Raw genomic sequence first — 19,688 nt, 5'->3', positions numbered from 1 at the left:
TTGTTTTTTAAATAAATAGACATTAAAACAAATATATTTAATCTATTGTCAGTTAGTTGCTCAAAAAAGTAAGAAAGCTATAATCGGGTTTGCTCGATATGCCAAATTACACTCTACTCTAAAAGACTTTAAAGATTTTGGGTACATGGTATATCTCAGTCAAGGTCTCTTGACTAGAACATTCCTACTTATTATACCCGCTACACATAGGGTAGAAGGGTATTATAACTTTGTGCCGACAGGAAATGTATGTAACAGGTAGAAGAAGGCATCTCCGACCCTATAAAGTATATATATTCTTGATCAGCGTCAACATCCTAGACGATATAGCCATGTCCGTCTGTCCGTCTGTGTGTCTGTCCATCTGTCCGAATGAACACCTAGATCTCAAAGACTATAAGAGATAGAGCTATAATCTTTTTTCGACAGCATTTGTTATGTTTGCACGCAGTTAAAGTTTGTTTCAAATTTTTGCCACGCTCCCTTCCTCCCCTGCAAATCAAATACAGTAATAACTATAGTAGTTATGATTCCTGAAAATTTGGTTGCGATGAGATAAAATTTGTCAAAGTTATTAAAGAAATACTTTTGTATGGGCAAAAATGCCTACTTACTAGGGGTCTTAGTTGCTTTGGCTGACAATCTGGTATATTGTGCCGTCTATGGTATATTTTGAATGCGGTACTATATCGATATACCGCATATACCATTTGGTATATTTTTGGCATTTGTGTAGTATATTTGGTATATTATTCAAAATGGGTAGCGCGTATCTCACAGTCGAGTACACTCGACTGTAGCTTTCTTACTTGTTTACTTTACCTTGGCTCTCACTCTCGTTATTTGGTGTTCTATAGTATTTATTGATATACCAAAAAAAGGAAATTTATATTGAAAATATTTTTTTTAGATTTATTTGGTATTTTTTTAATTATACCACACTAATTTTCTTTAATTAAGAATGGTACTATTAAGTAACTCACAGTCGAACACACTTGCCAGTAGCTTTATTATTTCTTTTGTTTGTTTGTCGGACAATAATAGTCGACTATCAAAGAGATTTCACTGTATTTGATTAGCCTTTGCTAACATTTCAAAGATTGTCGGCTAATCTACGCCAAGCTGTGAAATTTGTGTCATTGCTCATGATCAGCTTCGATTTAGTTCCGTTTTGTTTGTTCGCGATCACAGTTCTGTTGTACTCGCAATACAAAAATGCGTGCGATGCAACTGCTACAATTGGCGCTTTGCTTGCCTTTACTCCTGGTACTGTTAATCTTCATCCAGTCCAGTCATTCAACATCGAGCCAAAACCCGAATCATGCAGACCTGAGTTTTATAAATGCAACTAAAGAAATAGTTTCATTTGTGCAATTGGATATTAAAGATTTAGACAAGGAGACGGGCGACTTTAATGCTAAAAGGGTCAGAGAATATCAACTCAAAGTGATTCAACATTTCAAGAATGTCAGTGCGCAAGTTCGGCAAATCGAGAAGTTATACTTAACAACGCTTGAGAAAAGCTTGTATAATCGTTTAATGAACGAACGATGTATATTTGTAGGGCTTCATGCGATAACCGAGCATTTTAAATATATGGACGGTATAGATGAAATAGAGGAAGATACTCTCTTGATCTTCACTGAAACAGTATCTCAACGGATATTTAACCCATTTTTGACAAGACCAATCGATTGGTTTTATCTACCACTTCACGGTTTGAAATGCAATAAGTACGACGAAACATGCCAGAAATTCAATTGGAAATTAGAGGATTTGTCGATGATTTATGAAATTCCTATGAACATAAGGTGCCAATTGCGACAATCCCCACAACATATAATTTACTCAATATATAAGGAAATCGCTTTATTCCAACTTACGGCTTATATCCTGATTGAGTACTCAATGATGATCCAAAGAGTTTCCGGAAATGGCAATTTCATTACAAAAAGGAATTCTGTTCGACAGAACTATAATGAGATTACGAAAAAAGCTCTAACTACTCTCAAAGAAGTGACGGAAAAAGCTGATCGTCTTCTATGGCGTTGCGAACCTTCGCCACATATACACAACGTTACCTACGACGAGGTTACGCGCCTGCTTCAAGGATACATTGAGAACGAAGTGGATCTAAACACCGATGCAACGTGCAGTCGGACTTGTGCTGATTATCATAACGCAACCAGCAAAAGCTGCTCCGATAATAAGTTTTGCGCTCAACAGCCCAAATGTTCGGGTCGGATTCACGACTGCCAATTTATAGACTCGGTTCTGTCTGTATGCCAATCACCAGAAAACAGCACTCGTCGCTATGAGTATATTGAATACGGTGAATCGAAGAGTTTGGGAAAGAACGAAAAGTGTTGGCGGGACTTCAATAAAGTAAAGAGCTGGAAAAAATTTTTGTCCATCGATTGCAGCTATTGCTTCTGTCTCTGTGATGAACAAAGTCCAAAGTCAGATCGTTACTTCAATCTTCGAGAAACATTATCGGATGTCAATGCAAACAAAGTGGTGACTGGAGTGCGGTTTGTAAAGAAGAATCGTATATTCCATTTGCAAATCCAGCAGGGTGAACTCTTGCCTCGTGGTCTTATCAACGAATCTACTGTCGAATGGAAACCAGTCGATAACTATGAAATCGGTGATTCCAATGCTAAGGAGGGAGTCGACTATCACACATTAACTTACCAAAATCGAGCTATAGATTTGGATGAAGTAACGAAACCAGATGATACAACTTTTGTAGTGACCGGTGTGCGATTCCAGGTTTTGGATGGACATCTGAATCTGAAAGTGCATTTTAGTCAATTGGATTTTGTAAAAGGCAAATTAATCGACCCGGAGGTAAATAGCATTTGGCAGTCAAATGATAATGATAACAACAGAAAACAGGTGAACATTGACAATCTACGTTCGGCAACATGGCAGTGGTCGGATCCGCGATATTCAAGAAATAACCAATATCTAGAATTTACCAACTCGGGAATATTGGACGATGCTTCACAAAGGACAATTCCGTTGATTGATATACAGGATGTTGAGTTCAAGCCGCCAGTGCCTTTAGGCGGCATCGGTATATACTATATGGCTAAAAGCGACTTCCGGGGCTACGTGGGTCCCAGTATCATCAGTTCCAACCTCTCCCCTCACCTTTCGTTGATTACTAATTGAACTCCAACAATTACGACTATTCCCTCATACCAGCACTATTAACATGTTCATATAGAATTGCATCATTATTTTGTATTTATAATCTGCTGATTGAATAGAATTGAAAATAAAACGTTTGGCAAATATTGTTTTATTTTGGTATTTTAAATGTTGTTCATTTAGCTATTTCAGTGATTGCGATTGTTCGTAAGTAAAAAACTCGAAATATGCTGATAATGAAGGTCTTAAGGTGAAGGACGTCCCTAGTGTTTGATTTGAAATTGATGTACTCTTGAGTAACTTTTTAAGGTAATCAAGTACTCCATTGAGAGAAAACAAAACAAGCCATAGGAAGCCATAGTTGAGTTTGCTCAACCATAAAATACCTGGTACTCATTTTGTTATACACAAATCAATGCGAATTATTGCCACAGAATTTGGAGGCTTATGCTTATAAATGACGAAGATGATTGTGTCGACTAGGAAGCTCTAGTCTACCTGTTGCATACAGTTATAGAAAACTAAAATACCCTATGTCGGCCACATTGAATATAAAAATAATTTTTATTTGCACTCGGTACGTGACCTTCTGGTAGTCATTTTATTTTTTAATTCTCAATTTATTGATGGCTATGAAGAATAGACGATCCTGTAGTTCTGCAAAAAATATTCCGTACCGCATCAAATGTTGGAGGTTCTTTGAGAGCTACAGCTGAAGGAAACTTGATTTCGACAATTGAAGGCGTTATAGAAGGACCCCGAACAGGCGTTGAATGTTTCTTCAATGTGTTTAAGATCTTTGGCTTTTCACTGCCAGAACGAACCCATTTAAAGCTCGTGCTTTTGACCGATAAGGGAGCGTTAACCGTATGCAGAGTACCGGCTCGTTTCCTCGACTTCGGCTGGGTATTGGGTACAGCATGAGAATACGGCGATGTCTTCACGTTCACGTTCGTTGTGGACGGCATTTTGAGGACCGGCATTGTTGGCCTTATGCGGTGTGGCAACGGCGCATTGTTATCAAAGACGATGTTCTGAAGAACGATGGAACCGTCGAGGAGAACCGGCATAAACAATTGCGCCTCACGACCCGGACACTCGACCAACAAAATGTTCTTGTCTAGCAATAACTTCATTGTAAATTTGTGCTGATTGTAATTGGATTTGAAATGCATCATTGCGGGGCCCAAATGATTTCAGTTAACGAAACTTTAATACAATTGCTTTACATTACTGGTTGTAGTGAGAGTACATAAATATTTTGAAGTCTGAAAGCCGATTTAGCATATGATGTGATGATCTAATGTCATGCGATCGAACTTTGTCACAACTTGTAGGCAGAAGAAGGAGACTTATATTTTGCAAGTTCCTTACTCTTTGCATCACCGGCTGCCTTCAGCAGAAGCTTCGAGTTCTTTTTCTTTTTTTCCTTCACTATCAGCGACGATGACGTTTCACTGCTTACAATATCTGAAGGAGACACCAATAGCTTGGTTAAACCCACGGCCTGAGCTGCCAGAGAAGCAGCCAGTACGGCAGCCGAGCCTCGGCCCTTTTCGGTATTCTCATTGAACGATATTTGCCAGGCATATCGCGTTAATTCCAGAGCGGAGACGCGTTTCATGGTAACGGAACGACTAGAAATAAGAGGCAAGAATATCTCAGATTCATAGCCGTTACATTCCACAAGCACCACGTTTCCATTCGAAATGAGCTTGATATCGAATTTCAGACCCAAAGGACTTGCCTTAGCCAGAGCAGGCGTCAAACCCGCAGTTGCTGTGATCAGTCTGCGGTTTGTTATTCGATTTGATCGGATCAAGTTGGGACGAACACTAAGTCGAGTTTCACTTCTCTGGTTCTTCGGCTGTCGACTGCATACTACATTTGTTAAAGCGATGCGATTGTTTTTCAGCTGAGGCACAAATATTTCAGACTCGAATCCCGTGGCTGTCACTAAGACGACGCTCTTGTCCGAGAGCAGTTGTATGTTGAATTTGCAGAAATCTTGTCTATTAGATTGTTTGCCCATCGTACGGGAGAAAACACAAAATTGACTGGAATTTGGTATGATTCAATTCACGCGGAGAAAGATATTATCCCTTAGGATAATCTTCGATGTTTTTTGTTGGCGACTAGAAGAAAATTATTTATATCTAACATCGAAAGAATTTGTCAAATTTTGTAAATAAAAATAAATATTCAGTAATGTCAAATTGACTTTACTATAATCACATTTTATAACATTAATAATCTTAAGTGTTCGCGATTGATAAAAAAAAAAAGATACTAAGCTCGCCATTCCATTAAAAGCCATTAGATAAGAAATAGTAATAATATTTTAGCGGATTCTCTGTAAAATATCCTTTTACTTTCGACATTTCCTTTCGGTTTTACTAATGATTTTTTCTACGGTGTTTTTATGGTGTCTATATCACGAACGCCCATTCAATATCGCCTCGAAGCCACGAAATTTAATGGCACCAATTCACATCAGTTTTCCACGAAGCAACCTATAAAGAAAACCACAAAACCAGCCACGTTAGGCTATCAGCGATGTACTAGAATCGAAGAGCAAGCATTTCTCCTAATTGTATCAAAGAGCTACCGAATTTATGGGCTCCAACTATTAAATGTTCGAGCTTCTGGCCGTGGTGTGCCGGCTGTGTTTTATGGGGAAATACCGAGGAGTTGTGTAGAAAAAAAAACGACAAAAGAGAATACCACATAGACCGCTCATGGCTGGTCAGAGTTGTTTCAGTTTCAGTTGGTTGGTTGGTTGCTTGCCCAGCTCAGCGAATTATAAAAAATTCAATTATAGCTTTTATAATGGCATGGGTTCGGTTACACCTGGTTCCCTTTTCTTTTCTTTTTTTTTACTTTATTTCATTTCGTTCACCTCTACAGGATAATGCACTTTATCTGCTGCCGCTACTAATGTCTGCCTGGGTTGCCTTAGCTCTGCATTTAAATTTAGCTGGATCTAAATTATATTAGCCTGTTTACCGTTTAGTCTACTTCAAATGTCAGCCTTTAAAACACATTCCTAGAAATGGAGTATGATAGATTTCTTTTCTAGGAATTGATTAACCTAATAAAACAACATTTTATTGAGAAGCTAAATGTTTATATAAGATATTTAATAGAATTGAAACCCAAGACTCTTTTGTTTTGTAAATTCAATTTTGCCTATGAATATTTAGTATGAAATAAATAAGAATAACATTAACTTTAAGTACGCCTTATATTTTTTTCTTGATTTACCAATTGGCCAGCTCTGCTAACAGGGTTTTTATCATTGTTTGCCGCTCACAAAAGGTGTAGAGAATTGATTTGTTGTGTTTGACATGCATTTGATTTGTATTCGCTTCGAGGAATTGACGTTAATTTGTGACTTTTGTGGGATATTGAAGGGCCCATGAATGTTGCGAGCATTTCAACGGCTGTCGTCTGGCCAAGTAATTTAATCTGACACGAGCCAAAAATAAAGTAGGCTTGTGCGAAGAAGTTGACAGCAATGTGAGTGAGGGGAGGGGCCTCAGCATCTCCACTCCCAGCGGCACTTTTCAGCTGCCCCAGCATATATATTATTATTTATCCTGGTTACACTCGAATCGCCTCGAAAGACACGAAAATAAGCACAGCATTTGCATAAGAAAGTGTGAAATGGGCTCTCAGTTTGAGTGTCAGTGTGTGTGTGTGTGTGTGAATTTTCCATAAGCCGTTTTTGCAGTTTTTGACAAATGACTTAAAGCCTTAAGGGTACACAGCTTTGAAAAGGGTTAAAGTAATTTGTTGAGACTGTTAAATATTGAATGTGGACCAGTCGCAAGGACAACAAGGAAAAACAAATACATACCATACATAATAAAAATGAAATATTTCCGTATACAAGGACAAGCACAAGCAGTTGTCTTTTCTCTGTCTCTTTGCTCATTTTCTCACTTTCCCACTCGTTTATTTGCATGGAAGAGGGGGAAAAGAAAATAAAATATCTTTTCTTTTCGAATATTTATAGTTGTCTTTACAAATGACAATCAAGTTTTTATAAAACATTAAACTTCTGATTCGGTATTAAATTTCACACAAAACTGCTTAATAACATTGTATATGCAAATTCTATTTGGGATACACCAAGAAAAACACATAACAAAGTTTACAAAAACTATAAATTTAAGAAAAAAAGGAATTATGCTTTAAAAATGTTTAGCCATAATAATACTTTTAATTTAAATATGCTAATAATATAGTTGGTGCTTGACAAAATTCTGATGTGTGTTCGTGCTTCCGATTTATATGCATAAATTCTTTAATTGTGATTAAATCTGTATTACCAAAATTAAATAAAATTTAATTTATTAGCTTTCGACCAAATTCTAAATTTAATAATTTTAAATAAATTTATATTGCCAAAATTCAATAAATTTACATATACAAACAATTGTGTTAGATGATTTTTATGCACAGTTTAATTAATTATGATTAAGTTTATAATACCAAAAGTGTAATTTTTCAACTAAGTTAGTTTTAAAGAGAGTCACATATATTTATTCTTATACAATATTTGAACTTAAATGTGTTTTATTCGATGACCTCAAGCAAATCTTGCTGTGCATATGACTTATGCCTTTGAAGTATGCACATAAGAAGCGAATTTCACAAACACACATGTGTCACATATATACACACATATATATGTATATTTATCCATAAGTATCCTTCCAAATGACATACTTAGCGGAGGAAACTAATGTTGGATATGTGACTGATCAACTAGGAAATTCCCTCTAAATAAAATACATATTTTCAGTTAAGTAGAATAATATTTTTAATCATGAAACTAATTTACAAAATTTAAATTTCAATTATTATATAATTGGTAATATGAGCTGATCATACCCTTAACATAATTATGTGTACAGAGGGTATAAGCAGGCGAAAGTTTCATGCACAGTTTCATTTTGGTTTTATTGCGCCAACTTGGGCTGATGACAATGGCGGTCGAGGTGTGCGTTTAATCCGGAAACTTATTTATGTATGTACATGAGCATGCAAGCCGTATGTGTGTGTTCGTGTGCGTGTGTGTGTGTATCTTTCCGGTCGTTTGCCTGACGCATTTCTCGCATGTGTAAGCGGACTGGGAAGGAGGCGAGACGACGGACACTTTCTTATGACACGACCGCGCACACTTTCACTTTACATAAGCTCTTTGTAGTGCTTACAGCCTGACACCCTCAATCGTCTTTGTCCAAGTGTCTGTGTCTGTTTGTGGTTGTGTGCGTGTGTGCGTTTGCGAGTGTGTGTGTGTGTTCGTGTTGACAAACACTTGATAATTCCTTGCATACACGCACTTTGGCTCGTCTGTATGTGCGATAAGTAAGTACGAGCGTATCTGCAGGATAATCTTACGCAGAAGAGAGAGTAAGGCTTTTGCTGGGTCCTCGTCTGCCTGCCATCCTGTGTTTGTGGCTGCCCGCAAGGGTCTCTTGAATTATTTTAAATTGTTTCTGCCATGCATTTTGATCGACTTTTTATGTATTCATATGCGTGTGCCACACAAACATCTACTACTAACATCGCTTGCAAATAAAATAAAAATAAAAAAATAAAATAATGGGCCTCCGCGCCGCACTTTTGTATTTGCCAAAGGGCCATAAACTGTGATTTAGCGTCTCCGCCCCGATTCGGGCTTCTATCAGCATTTAATCTGGCAGATGGTTAAGTGACCGATTTAATGGTTTGTGTGGTTCGATGGCCAAACAGTTTCCCTTTTGAATTTCCCCCATTTTTAAGACACACTGCATAGATAAACCAAATGCAAAACATACAAAAAAAGAAATGGGCTGCTATCCTATCTACTCTCTCAATAATATGCAACTTGAAATAGTCAGATTTACTTTTTACTGGTTTTGTTCATCTAATTCGAGAGTTGGGATGCCAAAGTTGATGCCGTATTTAGTTTCCGGTCGTTGGGCGCCAGCTTTGTGGCTGATGATGAGCACTTGCTGTGTTAATTTAATTAACGTGCAAATGGCTGAAATTACTTTCTGAAAAGTTTTTCTGTTTATTCTGCCTGGTTGGCAGAAGGCTTCAGGGCTATAGGGCTGGGCCATAGATCAAAGCTGCTTTCGTGCTGTGCAACGTATCCCTTTCTCTGTATGTGTGTGTATGTATGTGTGATTTGTGTCTGCTCTGTCAGCAGGTGTGCTTTGCTGTTTGTATCTCTCCCTTTCTCTGTCTAGCTGTGTGTGCAAGTGTGTGTGTGTGCCAGCTTCGGTTTTTATAAAGTAGGTCAGTAGTTGTGCGATGCCAATAAAACTTAATGCGTCCGTGTGTGAATGGTGTATGGAATGCCGGTATTTGCCAGCCAGCTTGTTGATATTTTTTAATATTTATGGAATTTTTAAATGACAGCTAAGAGTAGTTACATACATATTTAACATTTAAGCACAACCTGCCCAGAATTGAAATTGTATCATTTATTCCAAATTGCCTTTCGAATTAATACCCTAAAAAAGGGGATCGTTTTTATATCGTACAAATCTGTCTGTACTCAAACATTATGGTTATTTCAATCATTTGCTCATTTTGCAGAGCTTTTTTATTTAATTAATCGATTTCGATTCGAAAATGGGTGAGCAAATGCCCTTGTATGTATTTTGAATTTAATCATTGCTTAGAGATCCGTAATATTTTTGTTCAAATATGACTAAAAATCAAAAAGAATCAAGAAAGCTACCATCGAGTGCGATGCACAAGATTGCGGTATAATTCTTATATGACAAAAAAATAAAATAATATACCAAAGACTAAGACTACGATTAAATTTAAAATATAAAATAGAGTACAAAATATACGAGATTGTCAGCCAGCGGTTATTATTTCTCGCGCTTTATTCTTTCAATTACTCTTTCTTCTCTTAGGCTATTTCTCTTTCAGTGAATCTCTTCGCAAAACTCTTGCCTTTTAAGCTCTCTTACTGATTCATCGATCAAATAACTGCAGACGTCTGCCTGCACAAACTGCTCTCTGTTCATACACGTGTATACACAAATATTAACTGATTACAGTCTTATCTATATAGATAATTTTTAAAGGCTTCAAAATTATATTAAGAACTGAAAATTCATTCCATTCAAGTGCGAAAACTTTAGTTGCAATCGAGTTCTTGTATCACAATGAAGGCAAATGAAAGTAGGGTCCACATATTGCAGCTCAATGACTATTGTCTGGAAACTATTTTGAAATACTTGGAAAAGGAAGATCATCTAAGTTTCGCAGAGACATGTCATTATTTTCGTGATGTCTTCAATCGTTGGACAAGTAGTTTCAATTATATACATGTTGTGCTTATGGCCGACATATCTGTGCATGACTTCAAACTGCTGTCGGTAGTTTATAAAAATGTAAAAACATTATGTGTTGATGTCGATGACCTGATGCATTCTTTGAACAAACACTATGGTAATGAACGAAACTATTATTTTAGGCAATTCTGTAAACTAATAATTGGCATGCAGCAACTGCAGAGTTTGAAGTTATGGCAATTCGATTGCAAAAAACGACAGTACGCTCAGAATATAATAAAAATGGCAGGAAGTTTGCATCAACTAAAACAATTAGAAATTTTTGCATACAGTGAGTAAGCCCTTTTGCAATATTTACAATGGAAATAACTCATGATGATTGCTTATTTCGCAGAATGTGGAAATATGAACAGAGTACTAAGACCTTTCAAGCAGTTGGAAACACTCACCTTGGACGTAAACTTGAGTTCTAAAGAATTGCGGAGATCGTGTCATTCGATGCCGCATCTACGTCAACTCCGTTTAACATCACGCGTGGATAGTTCCAGTTTAAAGGATGTCATTAAGGATAGTCCGCAATTGGAGGAACTCACCTTCTACCTTAAGCCCAAAGCAAAGACGCTCTATTGTATCCAGAAACCAAAAGATCGTTCTTCCGAAATACTTCAGAGCTTAGCTCATAGCCATGTGAGCTTAGTGTCGCTGGATATTAGACACATAATATCGGATCTGAATGAGGCTAAACTATTGGCAAGCATTAGTTCGCTGAAGATTCTAGCCTGTCGCTTTTCGAATGCCGATTGTGTGCTCTGCTTGAGACAACTCAGTTTGTTGGAAGAACTACGCATTTCATTTCTGGAAACTATCGTTGATATGACAGAGATATACTTGGATCTGATCAGAACGTGCACACGTTTGAGATTCTTGCGAATATTCGATTTACATATATGCGAAAATTTTGCCATTCAAGTGTCAAAAGTGCTAGAAGAATGCGTGGACAGGCGTCCCTTGGAACTCATTATTTACGGAGTTCGTGAGTCAACCATTATGAGAACAACAACAGATTTAGATAGTTCGCATTTGATATATAGCCGCATGAATGCACGAGAGCTAATAAAACTGTTTTAACACACACCTGTAAAGATAGTACGCAAAGAATTGCTTTGAGACCAAAAGAAATGTTCCGACTCGTCGTTGACCTCATTCCGAACATCAAAAAACACCTTAAGGCAGAGCAAAAAAATCTTCAAAGCTGGCATCATAAAAACCAAAACAGATTTCGCAAATGGCAACAACATTTTCAATTATGCTAAACTTCGAACTGTTAATTAAAGCTGTCAGAAACAATTTGGTAAAATGTTCACTGAAGAGCCCAAAAAACAATTTATAATTAGAAAATTGCGTAGGAAAAAACAAAAGCATTAACAAATGCAAATTGTTTACCTGTTAAATGCGCAATGTATGTGTCAAAACTATTCAGAGATACGATACTTAAATACCCAATGTGATAAAAATAAAAGTTACAAGTATTTTCATAGGTTTAAGAACAGTTTATCAAATTCATTGCAACTGACATACCCAGCAGCAAAAAGTACGAGGTATAGGCAATTCAAGTGCAGAAAATACGATTGCTTTTCACAACAAACAGACAAATGAAATGTCCACGCAACAAAATAGCAACTGTCGGAGCCCGTCGGAAATACATCAAGTGTGGAAGACCCTCAGAGTGTTCAATGACGAAGAGACAAGATGCGATGCGAAGCGAAGCGATGTGATGAGATGAGATGAGTGGATGAGCACGGTAGCCGGATGGAGGAGGTAAAGATGGCCAGGAAACGGCCAGGCGACAGTATCCTCAAGGCAACCGAAAGCATTGTCTGTCTCTTGTCTGTCTGTCCAACTGAAACGTTGACAACAACGGAAATTATTGTTTCTGTTCTCGTTCTCATTCTCGTTTTCTACATTCTCCCATCGATTCACTTGCTAGCCACGATTAGAACTGTTGCAGTGTAGCACCAAGTTTTTTGTCTGTCTTCACTCTTGGGTCCAATTTCAAAACATTTTCAGTTTTTTAAAGTTGTGAAATAATAATTTCAAAGGTACATTGTGTTAGCCACTACGCACGGAGCTGCAAGTTTGTCCACGAGTGTGAATATAACTGATAGCTCTTTAATTATACCCGCTACCCATAGAATAAAAGGGTATTATAACTATGTGGCTACAGAAAATGTATTGCGGAATTAATCAATTAGTCGATCATATGAAGTATATTTATTCTTGATCGGCATGAACGCTATATTTTAGTATTTTTTCAATATATTTATTTGTTATATTTTAAGAATAATACTACACAGTTTTGGTTTTATTGAAAATGGGTAGCACGTATCTCACAGTCGAGCACATTTAACTACAGCTTTCTTACTTGTTTTAATACCCGCTACCCATAGAGTAAAAGGGTATTATGACTTTGTGCTTCCATAAAATATATGTAACAGGCAGAAGGAGGTGTCTCTGGCCATATAAAGTATATAGATTCTTGATCAGTGTGTCAGTGTCAACAGCGGAGACGAAAATCTGGTATATTTTATATTCTACTCTACTCTATGGTATATTTTGACATTAATAAAATATTGATATGCAAAATAAAGTCTTGGGTCTATTTTTTCATATGATTAGTACATTAATGATTTGATTTGCATTTGTTGAAAAGTAGCATGTATCTCATAGTCAAGCACACTCAACTGTAGCTTTCTCACTTGTTTTTATGCTTCCTTCTGCGTATTCTTATTTTTAAAACCAAATGCTGAGTACGAAAAAAAGTCTAACATTACGCTGCCATAAGTTCGATTGCAATTGAAAACTTTTGGTTAATTTCAGTTACAGATAAGAATGTTAAAAGTTCAACCAATAAGCTGAGCTCCAATTTTGGCCAAGCTTATGAAAAGTTTGGCCAAAGCAACTGGCTGAAGATGTTTAATAAAGATGTAACGTAATTCGGCATTTGGCCAGGCTTTAATTAACTGGAGCTGTAGACACAGAAACTAGTCAACAAATTGCTCATGTTGTGGTTCTTCAAGGAGATTTTCTTGAGCCATAATTGCATTGTTTGACAAAAGAGGAAACTGTGCGACCTTTTGACAGTTTATAGTCTTAACTTATGTGTGTGCTGCCATAAAAGAGGGTGAAAAGTTTCCGCAAAAGCCTTGTTGTTGACTCTTGAACTTAGCCAACAAGCAACAGCAGGCAGTTAGTTGGCCGTCGACAGCCTGCAGCTGATGCAAATCTTTTCGGCACTAGAATATTTCGATTTTTTTTTTTATATATTTTTTTTTTTTGGGTGAATTTTGTTGAAATTTCTTTGACATTTCATGCAAAACTTGTTGAAGTGTTTCAATTAAAACTTGAGAACTTGTTGACATTTATCGAACACTGTGCGGCACTGGACAATGTCGTTCTGCCAGGCGCTTGTCAAGTACTCATTCACACACACACATACACACACAAATACAGATGCAAACAGAGACTTATATACATACATACATATTTGCTTGGCAGGCTACGACAGCTTTCTTAGCTCAGCAGCACGACATTGACTGTATTACTTAATGTCATTGTTGAGGTCCTGCAAGCTGCATTGTTTAGCACATCTTCCTTACCCCCTCTCGCCTTCTCGCTTTGTCGTTGAAGTGCGTCAAAGGATTTGCAGCTCTCGGCAAGTTTGTTGATCGAATTTCACTTGAAGTCAATAACAAAATCAAGCACAGTTTAAAAGCCTGTCAGATTAAATAGATTTCCATTCGAGTGGCCTCTTGAAGTTTGCATTATGTTATGCAATTTTCATATTGATCCATTAAATGTGCAACCATTTCAACGATTTCCATAAACAATAGTCTGTCTGTATAGTCATAGAGGTTGACCAATTCCCTCGACAACATTGGCAACATTGTTAAGCGCATTTTATGTGTACTCTAAAACAAAAATAATTCACAGCTTAGTTTTGAAAAAAACAATTTTGTGGCAAATTAATTAAAAGCGTATAATAAATAGGTATGTTGTGTTCACGATGCCCTGCAAAATATGCAAAAAGGGTCCTGTTAACTTGCAAATAAATTAGAGAAATGTTTAACATATATAGAGCATCATATTAGTACCAATTGCAGGGCATAATTTAGTCTAACAGTTGAACATTATTTAACATTTTTTTGCATTTTAAAGTGCTTCTAATTAATGCGTATGAGCTTGTCAGATGATACATTAACAACTCGTTCAGCTGGCTGGATTTTAGTTGAATTAAGTAAATAAGGCATAGAGAAATTTACCGACCCAGAATTCGTTATTGTTAAACAAATATGACAAGGGTTTAAATGCATTTAGTCATGAGAGCAACTGGAATTGGCGTGGATCTAAATATTGCTCATACGCCCCGGCTGCCTCATACTAATTGCTGGGAAACTGATATTTTCAACGTGATTTTCAAGCTTTGTTACAACATTCTGTAACCCAAAATCGTTTTGTTCCTGTTAAACTAGACATACATAATCCAATTAATGTACAAGGACGACGCGTCGCTCCTTTTGATACTTAATTGGTTTACGGCAAAAGGTAACAGCAAAGGTAACGGTAACGGCAACGGCAACTGTAAATGTAATGGTAACTGTAAGTGTAAGTGTAAGAGAAAAGGCAACGCCATCAACATCTCAGTTTGAGTGGAGGCTTCGTCGCGGCTTCGTCGCCGGTTTGAAGTTTCAGCTTGTGGCATCCACTCACGGTTGGCTATATAAAACGGCTAATTGGTTTTCCAGAAAGGTAACATAATTGGCATGTGGCTAACGGCCAATCAGACTGTATAATTGAATGTGTGCCAAAGGGTTTTAATGTCTTCTACGCATACATAACAGGAAGAGCAGATCGATGTCACAGACAAGTATTTCAAAACATAAAACAAAAATAACATATGTAAATTAAACATCTAATATTTACATAGTTTAAAGCACATCTATTAATTTTTTTTAATAGTTTAATCATAAATCCAACATATGCTTAACAATTTTCAAAGTTTTCCCTACAGGCATCGATGCAGTGGTGCATTAAGAAAAAGTTAATCAATTTTCTGGAACGCATTTTTAATTAACTGCATAAATATTTATGTTTGACAAAGGGGAATAATTTTTAATATTGGTATTTAATACATAATTAGTACGGTCTTTGGCCTCTGGCATACATCACAATACGTATACGCATGAGTTCGAGCACTCATAATGCAATTTAATAAACTTGATGCGAACAAAATTCACAGTTGAAAAATTCCAGAAAATAAACATGTGTGTGCAACGGCACTTTAACTTGTTTGAAAATGTGTGCACTTATTGCAGAGTGAATAAATGGCTATCCGGATTGGACAAACATGCGGAAAAAATCAAATGAAAATATATGAAGTGAAATATGAGTTAATAAATATTAAAATTGTGCATGGCAAGAACACAACTACGAGACTTTACTGATTAAGTATGTAATTTAGCTTAAGTGCTTAAGTGCAAATGCCGATATTTTTAATTCAAATGCAAACCGAATCGAGATACATCAATACTCGGATGCCACTTAGAAGGCATGTAATGTTTACAAAACTAAGCCGATACGATAAAACCGAGAAGAACAACAGCAACAAGAGTAAATAAACATTAAGAATTGTGTGTGTCAGAAAAGTGCTGACATTGTCTGATTGCCAATTGCAACTGGCCAGACCACAAAATGCAAAATACAAATGCGAAATACGAAATACAATACAAAGTGCAATACATTTGCTTGGCCAGTTCTTTGGGTTTCGGTTTGGGTTTGCTTTGGGATCACCTCACCGGGAGCAAACTGAATGATTTTGCTTGATTTCAATTCGTTTGCTATTTGTTTTGGCACTCAACGACAACCACTTTGGCAAATTTATTCGTTGGCATATTTAATTGGCACTGCCTGAGAACTGACAATGCGCAGCCAGACAGACAGACATAGAGACGGACGGACGTAGAGACTCGACAAATTATGTCAATGTGAGCAGAACGCTAATGCAATGGGCCTAAATAATTGATCGGGTATTGTGTCTGAGTTTTCAATGTGTAAATAAAATGCTACACACATACGCACACACACGCGTGCTTGTTGTTTTTGGGCTCTGCACACAATCGATACACTGCGTATACGCAATTTGCATATAACGCATCCGCCCCAAGGCGCGCTCAACACACTCACTGAATGGAACCGGAACACCTGACGACTATTGTCTATTAGATGCCAATTTAAATTTGCAGCTGACGAAAAATACTCAATTGTTGTCAGGTGATTCACTCTTAAAATATGTTTACAAATATTGAACATTAATTGTGCAAAATTTGTTTTCATTATTTCTAATGCCATAGAGCATCCGCTGTCAGTTTAAAATCGAATCGAAACACATGTCTTTAAATATTGAGCAAACCATCAAATTTGATTTGGAAGGCGATGCAAATGCTGTTGGATTTAATTGAAATTCAAAATAAATAAATAAATAGATACATTTACAGTGCCCTAAGCATCTAATGCATTGCAGTTTGCAATTTCTTGGCTTCTTAAGGTGGAAACTGGTGAAAGCTGTAAATAAGATTTGACAACAAAATTGCCATAGTTTTAGGCATTTAGTTTCCTTTTAATTGTGAAGCAGCTGTTAAGTAAGTGCCATTAGTTGTAATTTAAATACTTTCGATATATGCAACTGGTGTTTATTATTTATTAGAATATTTTAAAATAAAATACGATTGCATTGCAATCAGATTAAAGCTGTATAAAATAAAGTAATTCTGTAGAAATGACTTTATTTAAATTATTTGTTAAAGAAATGCACACAATTGTCTTTAATGGCTGAACATTAAAATGTTTGCTTTAACTTTTCATTGCAATTATTATTTACACTGGAGAAATTGAATTAAAAATCACAAAAGCAAGCGAATAAATAATATTTTTCATCTGCGTAAATATACGACTATATTACAGGGCACTGAATCATGTGCGTGTGTGTGTGTGTGTGTGTGTGTGTGCAGCATCTGCCGTGTTCCTTTTCCATATCTACATTTCGAACAACAATTTTCACACAGAATTTAACACATTCCCGAGTGCTCTGGGAGTCACCTGAAGGCAATAACTCTTGGGCTCACCTGGGCAACCAGATGCTGAGCGTTGAATGGGATTGGGACTCCGAATGCGAAAGGATGTTGCAGGCCTTGCGAACGTTGTAACTGGATGCAACTGTTGCGGTAGCCGCTGGTGATTAACTGTGGACTTGCGGACTGCCTGCCAGGCGTCATTAAGTCCACCAGCAACAACAGCTTCCTCGGTTGAGGAAGCGACTTTTAATGCAAAACTTAAAGCGCAGTTAAAGTTGTTTGCTTCACTTTACACCACGATGGCCAAAGTGAAACTGGCAGCTGCACTTCATTTGCAGGCAAGCAGCTCATTTGTGCTCTCAGGCAGTATTTTTCTTCTCCTACTTTGCGTGGTAAAACTTTAGACGTCAGTTACTCATCTCTTGCTCGCTTCTCATTCTCATTGTTTCGCTTTTACCCCCTCTCTCTTTCTCTCTTAGGTGCATACCGCGTTGTATGCGTGTAATCTACTCAAAGCAAATAAATTTTTAATGTTGACTAATGTAGAAATTGTGCGCAGAAATTTACCTGGGTTCTGGCCATCTTTCATAACACTAAGCCATGGCAAAGCAGCTCGGCAAAACAGGCTCAGCAACTATGCAAGCTACACAAATTGAAAATGAAATCCTGGACCAAGTTTCCAAGACATGCAAATTTACAGAATGCAAAACAAGCGCAAAGTGAAATTTCAATGAGATTTAGCTACGTTTACAGCAGTAGCAGCAGCAGCAGCAAATATATTTTGTACTCGCAAAGTCAAGCGAAACATTAACATGAAAAGAGCAAACTGAACGATTTCATATAATTAAACCCTACAAAGGGATGGGGAAAAAAGAAAACCAATCTGAAAGAGAAAATTAGGAACATTTGTCATTAAAAATCATTTTAAAACAAACAGGACGAAAAACTTGTGCCGTCTGCTAGCGGCTAACTTGTCAAATGCTGAAATGTTCGCAATAAAAGAGAAACACTGAAGAACAATAGGCAAAACTCATAACGAGACAGACAGACGCCAGCGACAATGAGCTGGGAGTGAGATGCTTTGCCTCGGCTCTTGTTTTGGTAATGAATAACTGAGGGAAGCGTATTGGGTTGAGCTGGGCAAAAAGTGGAAAACTGGCCCAAACATTAACGAGCATCAGCGAAAAACTTGCAACTTGCAGCCAGTGAGAACTTGTAACTGGCAACTATAGAAGAGAGAGGCATGAAGAAAAAGGAAGTTGAGTTTTTGCTGTTTGCATTGTTTGCAAAATGCTTCAAGTAAATTATGCAGAATTGCAGCAGCCATAGCAACAACAACAGCAACAGCAACAGCAATATCAACAACAGTAGCAACAGTGGCTGCGGCGATGGCAAAAAGCAAAAGTTAAGCGCACAACAAAATAGAATTTACGCTGGCTTTCTACTCTTGCGACTTTTTCGCAGTGATGTCTTTGTAGTAGCTGCTGCTGCTGTTGTTTTTAATAAACTTAATAACTTTGCAATTTGTTGCTGCAATCAGCGAAGGACAACAGTGGCCAAAATTGCCATTCCGCAGGCATGCAAATGACCAGCACACCAAGCGACACATGGCGTATACTTAATTTTCATACAAATTATGCAGGCGACAAGCTATAAAATTAATTTCAAACGAACATTGTGCAAACTTTCGTCAGAATTTACATGAAAATCATTTTGGTCAACATTTAAACAACATGATTATGGTTTTTTTTTGTTTGAAGACAAAAGAGATTTGTTGATGCATATAGCTCAACTTTATTTGATTTGTAATTGGATTTTTCCAACTTTGCTTAAAGCGAATGCCAAGTTAAAGCAATGCCAAAATTGAGAAGTGTGCAGAAGGATGAAGCCCTAAACAAGCTAGCATATGTGGCGAGTGAGGTCTAGAGCACAAATTGAATTTGCGCACAGCGCCAAACAGCATAACAAATAGACGTTACGCATACGCCAAGTGAGCCGCCGTGTGGACAAACCTAACCGCACAAGGACGCACATGGACGCCAGTTGATAACCAAGACAGTGGAAACCGAAAAAAAAAACACATCACAACAGCGTTGGA

The 19,688-nt window shown here is 37.2% G+C and overlaps 3 protein-coding genes across 4 annotated transcripts; 2 read left to right on the top strand and 1 right to left on the bottom strand.

Moving 5' to 3' along the window:
• Positions 1-1,152: 1,152 nt before the first annotated feature.
• LOC133844517 (uncharacterized) lies at positions 1,153-3,310 on the top strand. Of its 2 annotated transcripts, XM_062278547.1 has the most exons (2): positions 1,153-2,898; positions 2,975-3,159. In XM_062278547.1, the coding sequence occupies exons 1-2, from the start codon at positions 1,216-1,218 to the stop codon at positions 3,026-3,028; spliced, it is 1,737 nt and encodes a 578-aa protein (XP_062134531.1). In that variant the 5' UTR covers positions 1,153-1,215; the 3' UTR covers positions 3,029-3,159. The 2 variants fall into 2 exon arrangements, with proteins under 2 accessions (XP_062134531.1, XP_062134530.1); XM_062278546.1 differs by having other exon boundaries at positions 1,154-3,310.
• A 1,040-nt stretch (positions 3,311-4,350) lies between these two features.
• Positions 4,351-5,363, bottom strand: LOC133843574 (uncharacterized). The gene has a single exon (XM_062277186.1). The coding sequence runs from the start codon at positions 5,186-5,188 to the stop codon at positions 4,481-4,483; it is 708 nt and encodes a 235-aa protein (XP_062133170.1). The 5' UTR covers positions 5,189-5,363; the 3' UTR covers positions 4,351-4,480.
• A 4,948-nt stretch (positions 5,364-10,311) lies between these two features.
• LOC133844569 (uncharacterized) lies at positions 10,312-12,010 on the top strand. Its single transcript, XM_062278624.1, has 2 exons — positions 10,312-10,794; positions 10,858-12,010. The coding sequence occupies exons 1-2, from the start codon at positions 10,335-10,337 to the stop codon at positions 11,589-11,591; spliced, it is 1,194 nt and encodes a 397-aa protein (XP_062134608.1). The 5' UTR covers positions 10,312-10,334; the 3' UTR covers positions 11,592-12,010.
• The last annotated feature ends 7,678 nt before the right edge of the window (positions 12,011-19,688 follow it).

Source organism: Drosophila sulfurigaster, chromosome 3 (genome assembly GCF_023558435.1).
Source record: "Drosophila sulfurigaster albostrigata strain 15112-1811.04 chromosome 3, ASM2355843v2, whole genome shotgun sequence".
Classification (NCBI taxonomy): domain Eukaryota; kingdom Metazoa; phylum Arthropoda; class Insecta; order Diptera; family Drosophilidae; genus Drosophila; species Drosophila sulfurigaster.
This window is presented reverse-complemented; position numbering and strand designations above follow the sequence as displayed.

What these genes read in the sequence shown, in the direction of transcription:
- LOC133844517 (XM_062278546.1), top strand. Translation starts at nt 1,216, where the DNA reads ATGCGTGCGATGCAACTGCTACAATTGGCGCTTTGCTTGCCTTTACTC.
- LOC133843574 (XM_062277186.1), bottom strand. Translation starts at nt 5,188, where the DNA reads ATGGGCAAACAATCTAATAGACAAGATTTCTGCAAATTCAACATACAA.
- LOC133844569 (XM_062278624.1), top strand. Translation starts at nt 10,335, where the DNA reads ATGAAGGCAAATGAAAGTAGGGTCCACATATTGCAGCTCAATGACTAT. An exon ending in ATTAGAAATTTTTGCATACA is followed by an intron (nt 10,795 to 10,857) that starts GTGAGTAAGCCC and finishes CTTATTTCGCAG; the next exon opens with AATGTGGAAATATGAACAGA.